Consider the following 15373-nt stretch of genomic DNA (forward strand, 5'->3'; position numbering starts at 1 on the left):
TTTCTGAATGTTGAGCTTTAAGCCAACTTTTTCACTCTCCACTTTTACTTTCATCAAGAGGCTTTTTAGTTCCTCTTCACTGTCTGCCATAAGGGTGGTGTCATCTGCATATCTGAGGTTATTGAGATTTCTCCCGGCAATCTTGATTCTAGCTTGTGTTTCTTCCAGTCCAGCATTTCTCATGATGTACTCTGCATAGAAGTTAAATAAGCAGGGTGACAATATACAGCCTTGACGTACTCCTTTCCCTATTTGGAACCAGTCTGTTGTTCCATGTCCAGTTCTAACTGTTGCTTCCTGACCTGCATACCAATTTTTCAAGAGGCAGATCAGGTGGTCTGGTATTCCCATCTCTTTCAGAATTTTCCACAGTTTATTGTGATCCACACAGTCAAAGGCTTTGGCATAGTCAATAAAGCAGAAATAGATGCTTTTCTGGAACTCTGTTGCTTTTTCCATGATGCAGCAGATGTTGGCAATTTGATCTCTGGTTCCTCTGTCTTTTTGAAATCCAGCTTGAACATCAGGAAGTTCACGGTTCACATATTGCTGAAGCCTGCCATGGAGAATTTTGAGCATTACTTTACTAGCATGTGAGATGAGTGCAATTGTGTGGTATTTGAGCATTCTTTGGCATTGCCTTTCTTTGGGATTGGAATGAAAACTGACCTTTTCCAGTCCTGTGGCCACTGCTGAGTTTTCCAAATTAGCTGGCATATTGAGTGCAGCACTTTCACAGCATCATCTTTCAGGATTTGGAATAGCTCAACTGGAATTCCATCACCTCCACTAGCTTTGTTCTAGTGATGCTTTCTAAGGCCCACTTGACTTCACATTCCAGGATGTCTGGCTCTAGGTGAGTGATCATACCATCGTGATTATCTGGGTCGTGAAGATCTTTTTTGTACAGTTCTTCTGTGTATTCTTGCCATCTGTTCTTAATATCTTCTGCTTCTGTTAGGTCCATACCATTTCTGTCCTTTATCGAGCCCACCTTTGCATGAAGTGTTCCTTTGGTATCTCTGATTTTCTTGAAGAGATCCCTAGTCTTTCCCATTCTGTTGTTTTCCTCTATTTCTTTGCATTGATCACTGAAGAAGGCTTTCTTATCTCTTCTTACTATTCTTTGGAACTCTGCATTGAGATGTTTATATCTTTCCTTTTCTCCTTTGCCTTTTGCTTCTCTTCTTTTCACAGCTATTTGTAAGGCCTCCCCAGACAGCTTTTTGCATTTTGCTTTTTTGCATTTCTTTTCCATGGGGATGGTCTTGATCCCTGTCTCCTGTACAATGTCACAAACCTCATTCCATAGTTCATCAGGCACTCTATCTATCAGATCTAGGCCCTTAAATCTATGATCCTAAAAGTAACATAATAAAGCTCTAGGGCTAGAGTAAGAATGAGATACTACAAATCTTAATGATTTAAGGTTCGAAGAAAAATTCCCGGTTGATTTTTCTCCATGGCAGTATTCTCTCTCATTGTATAAAGCCAGATTTGCCTTCTTTGGTGAGGAATCATCTTAACATCTTAACCCAGAGCTTCATTTTTCTGAAGAGATCAGATGCTTCTAGAAATCAAAAAGGGAAGCATATTGGCTCAATCCTTCTTAAAGTCTATTTCTATGCAGTGATGGGTACATACTCTATGCACTATCAGCGTGCTCTTAAGTCTCTTCTGGACTGAATGGCTCAGATATAAAGCTCCACGTTGACTAACTGGGCTGATGTGCATACATTCCATGCTAACGCTCCAGCACCGCTCCCGCTTGATAACAGTCCCCAGGACTGTCAGGGTTCGAAGAATGCAGTGGAAAGCGCCTGTGATCCAGCACTGGGGGGTCCTGTCCTTCTCTGCATATCTGATCGTATTCATGCCCACGATGTGTCGATGTGTTCCACAGCTATCTGCAGCCACCATGCCCTCACCTCCCCTGTCTCGGGTGGTCAGCACCAGGGGGTGGCTGTGTGCACCGCTGCTCTGTCCTCACGGAAGGGGCCATGCTCCATGGTGACAGCCGCCCTTGAATCCAGAAGCCAATGTAGGAAGAGCAGGTGACAGAGAAACAGCTCTGAGACAGACCTGGATTTACACTGAATATTTACCCTAGAGAAATTCTTTCAAGCTAAAAGAGACTCAAACTGGAAAAAAACAAAACAAAACAAAAACCTAAGATATCTTTGACTAAAACTGTTAAGCACTTTCCCCCCAGATACCCAGTTGGTATCAGATTCAGGAAGAATTTTAACTGTCATAGAAAACAAAGGATACTTAAATTTCTTCTTTTATGCACATATAAATATCGTAGGTAAATCATGACATTCATCCATATTCCCCTTCAAAAAATATGTCAAAATTTAAAAGATGAGGATAGCAAACTTGGATTCACTTTGACTTATCAATAAAAGAAGTCATTCGCAGCCTACACTACTTCATTATTTTTGTCACACCTTGAAACTGATCATGACACCCAAATATGTACTGATGCTATCATGGAAAAATAGTTCTAAACTATCCGGATCTCAAAATTTCAAAGAAACATCCTTCCAGTGTCAGGCTGGCATTCTATGGGGCAAAAAGCATTGTAGATATAACTATCCATTTGATACATTTTTCAGATCTCTCAGATAGAGACCAAGAATGAGTAGCTTTAACTGAATGGACCCTGTGATACTGACGCTTAGAATGGAGAGCAAACTGGAATTCCATATACACGGGCACCAGTGGGCCATCGGTGCAGCCTGTGTACCCGTGAGACGGAAAGACAAAGGGAGCCATATACGTGGGCACCGGTGGGCCGTCGGTGCGGCCTGTGTACCCGTGAGACGGAAAGACAAAGGGAGCCATATACGTGGGCACCGGTGGGCCGTCGGTGCGGCCTGTGTACCCGTGAGACGGAAAGACAAAGGGAGCCATATACGTGGGCACCGGTGGGCCGTCGGTGCGGCCTGTGTACCCGTGAGACGGAAAGACAAAGGGAGCCATATACGTGGGCACCGGTGGGCCGTCGGTGCGGCCTGTGTACCCGTGAGACGGAAAGACAAAGGGAGCCATATACGTGGGCACCGGTGGGCCGTCGGTGCGGCCTGTGTACCCGTGAGACGGAAAGACAAAGGGAGCCATATACGTGGGCACCGGTGGGCCGTCGGTGCGGCCTGTGTACCCATAAGACAGAGAGACAAACGGAGCATATACGTGGGCACCGGTGGGACCACTGGCATCCTGTCTATCCAGGAGACAGAAACACAAAGGAAGCCACACCGGCATCGCTGACCATCACACCCTCCATTACTCATCTTTCATTTGGTAGTGGATGCTGTATACTGAGACTCACTAACCTAAGGTTTCACAGCATTTAGAAAAGAAATATGTTGCTTGCTTTCTCTGTACATAGAAAACTCCTGTTTCACAGAGTGACTTGAACTGCACTCAGCTTCTCTGTGTCTATGTGTCAGTCAACAAAGGTTTTTTCATCCTTAATCAGATTAGCAAAGAGCAATATCTAGTTTCAGTACCAGATCGGGGCCACGATCATTCCTTCCTTTTTTTCAGTCTTTTTTCTCTTTCAGGACCTAGCTGGTATCAAACAGAAAGGGCTCAGATTTAGGACTCCATGCTACTGAGTCCTTTGGTTTCCAGGGAAAATTCCCATGAAGCATTTTTGCATTAACATATAAAAGGGGTTACTATAGACTGCTGATTAATCAAGTGTGGCTCCCATTTTTATTCTTTGTTGTTAAAATTGCTGAACTGGCATATGGTAATCTGAGAACACTTTCTTTAAAAAAAAACTGTTGCAAGCTAATTCAATACTGAAAATTATTTGGATTTCTTCTAATCAACATCTTTTGCACACAGTCATTCATTTCCTCTCTCTCAACAGATTAACAGTCTGGAGTTCCAGGACTTGATCTCCTCTTAGCCTTTTTTCTCTTCTCTTCTTACACTGTCTGGATAGATGCAGCTTTGACCATTATTCAACTTCTACCACAAATAAATATAAAAATAAAAACTTACTAGACTGTTTTTCATGGTTAGCACTAAGCTTACAGCCCTTCTCCTCCTCAGTACGTCAGGGGTCCTGAGTGTGCCTGCAGGATCATCTGTCTCTCCTCACTGTCTCTCCTTTCCCATCCGCTCCCCAGCTCTCACCTCCAGGAGCTCCTCTCAGCCTCAGCTTTCCCAGCCCTCACTCCCCGAGCTCCTCTCAGCCTCGCCTTTCCCTGCTGTGGCCCATCTGCTCCCCAGCTCTCACTCCCTGAGCTCACTAAGTCAGGAAATCCTGAGTGTGCCTGCAGGCTCATCCCGTCTCTCCTCTCCCGGTGTGGCCCATCCGTTCCACTCCCCAGTCCTCCCTCCCGGAGCTCCTTCAGCCTCTCTGAACCTCTCCTCTGGTTACCAGGCCTTCCCCACTCAGGTCTCTGAGAAGCTCTGTCTCTTTCTTCTGCTAGGGAAGGGTGACATAAGCTCTCCCTCTAAGATTTCCTCTAGTTCAGGCTAGTCATCTCCTGCTGCTGCTCCATAGACTCCATATACAGGGTGAAGATCATTTCAGATCCAACCACTCGCCACTTATAAAAGCACTGGAGGGTTCAGCGTGCTAACCTGAGCAGCTGGTGTCGGCGCACAGTCTGTTTCTTTCTGATAACAGCACGCAGACCAGCACCTGTATATTCAGCATCTTCCCCTCTCTGTCTCTTTCTTTCTTCCTACTCCCCTGGTGCTTCCCTGGTGGCTCAGAGAGTAAAGAATCTGCCTTCAATGCAGGAGACCTGGGTTCAACCTCTGGGTCGGGAAGATTCCCAGAAGAAGGGAATGGCTATTCACTGCAGTATTCTCACTTAAAAAAAGTCAACAGACAGAGAAGCCAGGTGGGCTACAGTTCATGGGGTCGCAAAGAGTCAGACACGACTGAGTGACGTACACTTGCACTCTATACCTCCAGCTCTGGGGGTAAATTATGCCAGTTGTTCTGTGAGCTGCAGCATTAGTACATGTACTCCCCTTGCACCAGCTTGCCTCCGAATTATGGTGCTATTTTTTAAAAGGCAACAAAGTGCCTGTGAAAGATCAATATAATGAGAAGATAAATAAGTGAGCTGAATTGTGATGGATTCCAGCAGCATTTCTATCCAAAAAAAATAAATCAAATTAGAATGAGTAAGTTGCTCTAAGAACACCCAGACTTCCAAGTGGATCTCTGAACGGCAGAGCATACAAATCAGGCCAAGATTAACATTCTACCCTGTTATCTCTCTTGTCTTGTAGACGTGTACTTGTTACAAACTCAATAGAAATATCCCTGTTCCTATTCCAGGGAACCTAGTTTAATAGTCCCTATGAAAATCAACAGGTTCCAACAGAGAATGCTTGACGTTTCAGTTCACTTGACACAGCTTGTTATCTGCAAGCTACTTTCCTTAATGTGTTCTGAGACCTCAGTTGGGCCCAAAAGGTCTATTTGAGCTAGTGATTTATTATTATCCTCTCTATCACTGACCAAGGGCGACCTTGACTGCACTTCTAGAGCCTACGATGAGTGGTTCAAAGTAGCTACGTTTAAAGTATTAGTAATGTTAGTAGCTGCGTATCTTTAACCCAGACTAACCCAGCCATCTTTCTTACGCATGTCACAGAAGTTGGAGAGCACGTGCCTGTGATCAGTTTTCCATGTTCCCAAAGGTTAGATGGAAAGAGATAAGAGCAGGTAAGCTTCAGTTTACCGAGTGGAGTCAAAAGCATTACTTCCATTTCAGAACTGAAGAAGCTGAAAACTCCTCTAGGAGATGCCCTAGAGGTCCAGCTGCCGAGAGTTTGAGGTAGGCCTCGTACTTTCTGCAATTCAATCTAGAGCAGCCTTTCAGAGTCTGCTGCCGCAGCACAGTTACATGCTCCAAGATCTAACTTATAAGGATATCAGGAAAAATGAATACAAGGTAAAAACTAACTCACAGAATGATTAGCAAGTCACAATGTGTAGCTCTTCAACCAACCGAGAAGAGGTTAAAAGCCTCTTTTAGCCTTTGGGCATTTAAGGAAAATTTTGTAAAAGTTGGAAACATTTACCACGTGAATGTTAAATTATTCAAGAGAAGCCTTTCCAGCGATCTATAGGTAGCTTTATATCATAATAACTAAAATATGACAACATTTAGACCCAGAACACTTTCCTCACTATGGATCAAGAGACAGTGCTCCAATGTCAAGAATCAGAATAGAACAGGAGGGTTGAAACTGCTCGAATCTAGGAATCATGGGCCTCTAAGATTCAAGTATGAGGTCATATGACCAGAAATCTTTAGTATCACAATAAATTTTATTGATAATAGTAAAATAGGGGGTGAATGAATCGGGAGGTCAAGGCTGACATATATACATGATTGATACTATATAAAACAGATAAATGATGAGAACCTGCTGCACAGCTCAGGAAACTGCTCAGTGCTCTGTGGTGACGCAGATGGGGAGGAGATCGAAAAACGAAGGATGTATGTATATGTATCGTGGGCTCACTTTACTGTGCAGTATAAACTAACACAACGTGGTAAAGCAACTATACTCCAATAAAAGTTCATTTTAAAAAGATGCATATCTATTTTTGGCAGATTGATTTAAAAGGACTCCCAAAATGATATAATCTATTCATACAGCAGTATACAACATATCTGGTGGCTCACTGCTTAGTTTTCAATCAAGCTAATGAAAACATCAGAATTATACAGAATAAGATAGCACTATGCTATGCTATGCTAAGTCACTTCAGTCATGTCTGACTCTGTGTGACCCCATAGACGGCAGCCCACCAGGCTCCCCCATCCCTGGGATTCTCCAGGCAAGAACACTGGAGTGGGTTGCCATTTCCTTCTCCAATGCATGAAAGTGAAAAGTGAATGTGAAGTCGCCTAGTCCTGTCTGACTCTTAGCGACCCCGGGGACTGCAGCCTACTGGGCCCCTCCATCCATGGGATTCTCCAGGCAAGAACACTGGAGTGGGGTGCCATCACCTTCTCCAATATGCTCCCCAGGTACTGAGAAATATTTTACATAAATTATCTTTTGTTAATTGTTAGTAAAATGCCATGAACTAGATGTTCTTAAACCCATTTCACAGATGAAGAAACTAACATTAAGAGATGTACATATCTGCTGTAAAGTCATCCAGGTAGTAAGTGGCAGAAGTGATCCTGAACTCAGGCTGAACTCCACAGCCCATGATCTTACCCACAACTAAGCGGTTCCTAAGGAGAGTCAGGAGACTGAGATGGGCTCTCAGACTCATAAATTCTGAATTTACACATTGAGGCTAATCTTAGATTCCATACTGGGTATTCATGGAAGGATTTTATAGTAAACTGAATGTAGTCTTTTTCAAGGGTTGAGCCACATAGCTATAAATGTCATCAGGATTTCAGAATCCAAATATTTATCTCCAAAATTCCAGGGACACTATAAATGATTGATGATCATGATTTTCTTAAATCTCAATTAGTTCCTGAAAATGAGCCATATTGATACAGCTGAAGTGTGATTATTTACACACACCCCAAGTTTTGTACTCTTAGGAAAAGAGATGTTTATGACTTGTTCCTCTATATCCCAAAATTCTTCAAAAGTTGTGATTCCATTTAACTCACCAAAAGTCAGTCCAGACTGAAGGTTCCATCTGCTTAATCTGTTCAAATTTTGACACTTTCTTGAATCTATTTTTTCCTTCTACGCAGTTTTAAGTTCGGCATTTTCAGAAGTCTGGTAATATCAACAAAATGTCCTGTCAGAATCCTTTAATGTCCCAAAGTTGTTCACCTGAGGACGTAGATTAGGAAAATCTTTCTCCTCTATTTCAATTTCCTCTAAATATCACATAAAATGGAGATAACAAAAGGCTCATGAGTGAAAGAAAATGGCAAGACTTGTTTCCTTTACCCTGGATTTGCTTTACAAAGTTTGCAGTTCCCCTGATATTAGTCCTTACATGCAAGGTAACGAGTTACTAATGGACAACAGAGATAGCACTGGCTGTGAATTTGTGTTTCAAAATAAAAAGTTACAAAATGAGATACTCTTCCCAGGAGGAGAGGAAGCATGCCACTTCTTGTGACTTGATGACTTCTTTGGTCCAAGGATCGCTAATACTATTTTGAAAAAAAATTCAAAATAAACCACCTATTGGAGCAGGCTGCTATTTCCTTCCCCAGGGGCTCTTCCCAACCCAGGGACTCCTGTATTGCAGGCAAATTTTGTTTACCGTTTGAGCCACCAAGGGAGCCCAAACAACCCAAATAGCCCTTCAATTCATTTGCCTTCTTGTTCACTTTCACGACCATCAAAGCTTTATCCTCATTAACAATGCACTGAGACAAATGGATATTGTTTCTGGAAGAGCTCAGGAGTTTCAGTATAGTAAAGAGTTGGTTCAACTATTAATACCATTCTCTGTTTTCTGGCACTTAACACCTCTATAATAGAGAGTCACCGCTGTTTATCACGACATTTAGAAACTGTAAGATCTTGATACACTTTCTGAATGGCCAAAGAAAAGTTAAATTGAACAAGAGCTCAATGGTAAAGTATGTTTTAAAACAAATTTTTTGTTAGGAGAATTTTCTCATACACTGAAATTTTGAAATACCAGCATGAACATTAGTACATTGTCTTATAACTATTGACTTCTGTCATATTTTCTTTCTCTCTCCCCATATGTGCACACACATACACACATTTTTTGGTTGAGAATTATTTGAAACTAAGTTGCAGACATTAATAATGTTGGTCAATATGTATTTTGCTGCTGCTGCTGCTGCTAAGTCACTTCAGTCATGTCCAACTTTGTGCGACCCCAGAGACGGCAGCCCACCAGGCTCTGCCGTCCCTGGGATTCTCCAGGCAAGAGTACTGGAGTGGGGTGCCATTGCCTTCTCCCAATATGTATCTTAATGTATTCTAAATCTAGAAATGAAAGTTATCTATAGATAAAGAATATGGTATTATATCCATATATTTATTGACTACACATAAGCCTTTGTCTGTGTGGATCACAACAAACTGTGCAAAGTTCTTAAAGAGAAGGGAACACCAGACCACCTTACCTGCCTCCTGAAAAACCTGTATGCAACAGTTAGGTCAAGAGGCAACAGTTAGAACCAGACATGGAATAATGAACTGGTTCAAAATTAGGGAAGGAGTACATCAAGGCTGTATATTATCACCCTGCCTATTTAACTTCTATGCAGACTACCTCCCTGGTGGCTCAGATGGTAAAAGCGTCTGCCTACAATGTGGGAGACCTGGGTTTGATCCCTGAGTCTGACCCCTGGGTTGAGAAGATCCCTCTGGAGAAGGAAATGGCAACCCACTCCAGTACTCTTGCCTGGAAAATCCCACGGACAGATGAAGGAGCCTGGTAGGCTACAGTCCATGAGGTCGCAAAGAGTCGGACATGACTGACTTCACTTTCACTTTTCACTTTTTATGCAGACTACATCATGTGAAATGCCAGGTTGGATGAAGCACAAGCTGGAATCAAGATTTCTCTGGCTGGAATCAATGCCAAGAGAAATATCAGTAGCCTCAAATATGCAGATGAGACTACCCTAATGGCAGAAAGCAAAGAGAAATTAAAGAGCTTCTTGATGAGGGTGAAACAAGAGAGTGAAAAAGCTGGCTTAGAACTCAATATTCAAAAAACGAAGATCATGGCATCTGGTCCCATCACTTCATGGCAAATAGATGGGGAAACAATGGAAACAGTGACAGATTTTATTTCCTTGAGCTCCAAAATCACTGCAGACAGTGACTGCAGCTATGGAGCAAGCCATGATGCTCACTCCTTGGAAGAAAAGCTATGACAAATCTCGACACCATATTAAAAAGCAGAGATGAGACTTTGCCCACAAAGGTCCATATAGTCAAAGGTATGGTTTTTCCAATAGTCATGTCTGGATGTCAGAGTTGGACCATAAAGAAAGCTGAGTGCTGAAGAATTGATGCTTTTGAATTATAGTTCTGGAGAAGACTTTTGAGAGTCTTAGACAGTAAGGAGATTGAACTGGCCCATTCTAAAGGAAATCAACCCTGAATATTCATTGGAAGGACTGATGCTGAAGCTCCAATACTTTGGCAACCTGATGTGAAGAGCTGACTCATAGGAAAAGACCCTGATGCTGGGAAAGATTGAGGGCAGAAGAAGGGGGTGACAGAGAATGAGATGGCTGGATGGCATCATCAGTTCAACAGATGCGAGTCTGAGCAAACTCCGAGAGATAGTGAAGGAGAGGAAGCCTGGCGTGCTACGGTCCATCAGACATTATTGAGTGACCGAACAACATAAAATATATGGTCATTTAAAATATTTTTGTTATAATCACTGTTTATTTCCTGCAATAATATTTTATTAGCCAAAATACCCAACTGTCGGAATGTTACCATTTACTTTATGTTTATTATTATTATCATATCAACTCTGCTCTGTGCCTATCAACTGATGGAATATGGATTTCTTCATGAGAGCGGATGCTTTAGTCTGATTTCTGATGGATTAATTAGAGCCTTTGTCTTTTACCCAGACATATGAGTTCTTAATGGGTTGGCAATGATAATCAGGGTGTTTTATAGGGGGAATAAGTCCCTTATTTCCAATATAAACTAAATCCTTCCTAAAATATTAAGCTATGAGAAAGGAATATAATATTGCCAGAAAATGAAATTGGGGTAAACTTTCCTGAAAATCTCTTTAACAGATCCCAGGAAAGAGGATTATTGTTATCAAATAATTAACTTGTTGAAGAAATAGGAATATTTTCTTGGACTTAAAAACATTTATATATGAATCTGATCACTTATAAAATGGATGGGTTTTATGTTCATTAGCTTCTTGACTGTGAAAAAAATTTTATTCAACTTCAGATAGATTATTGAATGGAATATTTTGAAATTTACCTTAGAGGTCCCATTTTACAGATAGTATTCTGGGTGAAATTGTTTCCCTCCCCAAAATATGTTGAAGTCCTAACCCCTAGTCCTTAAAAGTGAGACTTCAGGAATTAGTTGTTGTAAATGTAAGTAGTTAGTTTAAGATGAGCTCATATTGGAGTAGGGTGGGCCCCTACTCCAACAGAACTGATGTCTTTATAAGAAGGAAATTTAAACACAGACATGCAGAGAGGAAAGACGGTATAAAGACATGCAAGAAGACTACCATGTGATGAAAACAGAGATGAGACGGGTGCAGTGACCAGTCACGGAGCACCCAGCACTGCCAACCGTCCCCAGAAGCCAAGAGCGAGGCTGGAGCCAAGTCTCCCTTCGTGCCCACAGAAGGAACCAGCCCTGCTATCCCTCTGATTCAGAATTCTAGAACTCAAAGCGGGAAAAGAATTTTAATTGTTCTAAGCCATCCAATTTATGGTAGTTTATTATATCAAACCTAAGAAATTCTCACAGATAGTTGAGAAGTGATTGATAGATAGACAGATGTAGATAATCTTTCAAATCCCTTAAAATTTAGGGCTGGTCATAAAACGAGGAGCCAGGGAATTGCCCAGTGAAGTCATACAGTGGCCCCAAGGCTGTCAGTTGACCCGCATAGCTGTCGTTTTTAGGTCAAGAATAGTTAAACAGGTGCAATTTTATGTGGCTCACTCAAATAGATTTCATAAATGATTCAAGTTTTCTGAAACCCCCTTTCCCCCTCAAGAGTAGATTTAAACTGAATTTGCTAGAATACTTCATTTCCCCTGCATCACTTGTCCTCTATAAATAGATTCTTAGGCTTTGTTCATTTCATTTGGAGAAAGAAGTTCTGTCTTCATGACCTACATAGAATTAAACACTGGAGGCAACTGCTCTTTGAGGTTTTGCCTGCTGTTCCTCTCGTTTACACATCTCTGGGCAAGGGTGATTCCAGGAGACAATGCTGGGAACTCCATCTAACTCATGGTCAAAGCTCGGGGTTTCTCCAGGGATTTCTCTCATTCCGTTTGGCACAACAGTAACTGCATCTGACAACATCTGCCTCACAGCGTCGCTCTGCAGGGCCATCTGACACTCGGTTCTCATCCACATTTTCTTCCTGCCTGTCTTCTGAGGAAGATGCTTCCACGACAGAGATGGAGAGAAGTAGACAGGCAGGGCAAATCAGAGCTTTACTTTCCCAGTGAATGAGAGTCATGAACCTACCAAATGTCTTCACTTAGCTCTTATTCCAATTCATCCAAAGATCTTTGACAGCAAATACTGTCTAAATCAACCCTTTGTCCTTGGCAATTCTGAGCATTCACAAGTCATTTCTGAATACTTATTTTCCTCGATGTTTATATAGCCAGTGCCTTTTAAAGTTTCCTCAACTATGAAAATAAAACAACCACACACAAATTTTACTGCCAATTTTTTTAACCATCAAGAAAAGATACAACCAAGTCCAAAAACACCTGTGTGACCACTGCTAAAGCGTGCTAAATAATTTTCATACAAGTAGATGTTCAACATGAGTTTGAGCAAGCCCCACGAGTTGGTGATGGACAGGGAGGCCTGGCGTGCTGCAGTCCGCGGGGTTGCAAGCAGCCGGATGCGACTGAGCAACTGAACTGAACCGAACTGAGATGTTTAATAGGAAATTCTCTTTCATAAAATTTTAATAATCTAGCTCAAACACATTTTATGACCATAAGACATCGATTTAAGAGAAAATTTCAAACCTTACTGAGGAAAAGATCCCTCTGCATTCTGGAATCATTGCCTACACCAAACGGAAAATTCAGAAGAAAGAGCTTATTAGGAGCAAATGCTGTTTATACTACTCTGCTCAGTTACACCACTCTTGTTAGTTGAATGGCCTTAAAGTCTAACAGATTGTTTCAAAATGTCATTCTGCTTCTATTTGACTGAATACCTTGTGCCATTATTCTCTTACTCATTACATGAGAGCCTAAAACTTCCCTGTGCCAGACAATACAACAACAGCCGGTGATATTACGTTGCCTTTACGAAAAAAAAACCCTTGGCCTCAAAGAGGTATTATTTGATTTCAAAAGTTATGTTATGTCTCTTCTCAGCATATGTTACAGCTGGGTTTTCAGAAGTATATATATTTCACATATTTGTTCACATAAAATTTGAAAAAGAAAGAGTTCACGATAAAAGAATATACTGTCTTTTGTGGTTTTAGAAGGGGAAATTACCTGAGGACAGAAAGTATCAGTAGGGCATTACAATGACAAACCCTCTCTGAGGCACCAGGAGTATAAAATGCCGGTATTACGGACTGGTATTCGAATTTTGACCTCTCACCTTAGCACTTCGTACTTACTGGGGATGAGCCTAAGCAACCTTTGCCCCCTCAGCTCATCTACAGTAAGGGGAAAAAACCAAAAACCAGTATGATAACAAAATCCTTCCTTCTTGTTTAAATATAAACTTTTTAGATGAGCAGATTTAGTCCCAGATGAGCAGATTTAGTCCCAGATACATTAGCATTTGTCTGGTTATAGTTTACTGAAGCAAAAGCACCATCTGAAAATCAAGTTAGAAGCTGATGAATCCTTTAACAAATGCATCTATTTGTATTTCATTCAGCTGTTTCTAAATAGCAAGCTTTTCTAGTATATTAAGTGATTGGAAATTAAATATATATATATGTGTGTATACACACACACATATACATATATATCTGAAAACATGGCAGGTATACAAAGCAAAGTTCACCTGGAAACTCTAAATCTTTTTCCATTCCCTACTTCTCTCCCCCACAGCCATATCTAATTTACGATCCAGATGCTTTCAAAGAATCATAGTTTCCATCAGAAAACAACTCATCTGGCTGTCCTTTCACAAACATGACCCAAGTGAGTGAGCTGCACACCGCAGTCCTCTGGACCTTTGTCCTTTGGATCAGGGCTCCTGGCTTCTCCAGGACACGTATCCCTTAGAGACGCTGTTATATAATGAAATAAACTTACTGTTTTCTTTAACACTTTGAGAGCATAAGGCTTCTGGGTCCCCTTCTGTTTGCATCTGTACACAATGGATGTAGCACCCCTTGAGGGGGAAAAAAGACAAAAAGAAAATGTTATGCTCTCAGTAAGAAATTAAGGGGAAAGCTTGAAAACAAGTATCTCTTGCAGTTACCCTCATAACTGACAAGTGTTTTACGTTCTACTACAGGACTCGACAAACTTGAGGGGACGTTTTTCTACATAATTAAGAATGCCATGCTGAATCTTCCTGTTTCCCCTTCTACTTCTCGTCCATCTCTGTACAAGTGACCTGTTGCATTCGGTCACGGCTCATCGGGTAAACACAGACTTTATAGGACCTCTACCCAATCTCACAGCCTGTGGCCCTTCCTGAAGGCAGGCGCCTGGACTACAGCAAAGCTCGGGACTTCAGGGGGAGGCTTAAGTCCCACACTAGGCCGTAAAGGTCAGGAGAGTCTCCACAACTCAGCAAGGGTGCTGGGGACCTTTAAGAATTTACACGGCATCACTGGTACCCTGCTACCTCCCCAGACCAGGGTTAGCCCTGTGGAGACACTGGCTCCTTTGTTGTGGTGAATTCTGTTACCACTTACACACGCACTAACAAAAATGATGATGTGAAATGTCCAGGAGAAAATACTATTGAAATGGTTAAAGGTATACAGAGGAAAAGCAGATTTATCCCTCTATAAAAATTTGAAGATGTACAGAAAATGTTTACCTGTAAAGGAGAATGGTAAGAAGAGACTCCATAACTATCTATCTCTATGTGATACATGTGTGAAGTTACTAAAAAGAGAACATTAAAAAGCAGGACACTGTGGTCCTGATGTACCCTCTCCAGTCATGAGAGCAAGAGAACGAGACAGAAACAGAGAGAAACCACACAGGCTCAAGTACAACCTGAGAGAGAGCTTCAGATAAATCTTGAAATAAGATCAGTTGAAGCAAACTTGTCAGACTTTGAAGATTAGGCCAAAGGACTAAGGAAGGTAGTCCTAAGGAATGTATCTTATGATACATTCACTCTAGTGGTTCTGAAATTTTAAGAACAAAAGAAATTTATAAATCAAACATATTCCTAGACACCTTTGCATATTAAATTTTTAACAGAGCCTCCAAGAGTCAGGAATTGGTGATATAAATGTTAATAGGTAAGAACAATTCCTAACAAGTGGTGCTGGGAAAACTGGTCAGCCACTTGTAAAAGAATGAAACTAGAACACTTTCTAACACCATACACAAAAATAAACTCAAAATGCATTAAAGATCTCAATGTAAGACCAGAAACTATAAAACTCCTAGAGGAGAACATAGGCAAAACACTCTCTGACATACATCACAGCAGGATCCTCTATGACCCACCTCCCAGAATATTGGAAATAAAAGCAAAAATAAACAAA

General features: G+C 41.4%; 1 protein-coding gene across 1 annotated transcript in view; it reads right to left on the reverse strand.

Annotated features, from left to right (window-relative positions):
• The window catches only part of CAMK4 (calcium/calmodulin-dependent protein kinase IV), a 175788-nt gene that overhangs the window by 134850 nt on the left and 25565 nt on the right, over window positions 1–15373 (reverse strand). The window contains exon 2 of the mRNA XM_010846144.1: window positions 13953–14067. Within this exon, the coding sequence (XP_010844446.1) occupies window positions 13953–14067 (115 nt within the window). The remainder of the gene's footprint in view (window positions 1–13952; window positions 14068–15373) is intronic.

Source organism: Bison bison, unplaced genomic scaffold (assembly GCF_000754665.1).
Source record: "Bison bison bison isolate TAMUID 2011002044 unplaced genomic scaffold, Bison_UMD1.0 scf7180017864231, whole genome shotgun sequence".
Taxonomy (NCBI): Eukaryota; Metazoa; Chordata; class Mammalia; order Artiodactyla; family Bovidae; genus Bison; species Bison bison.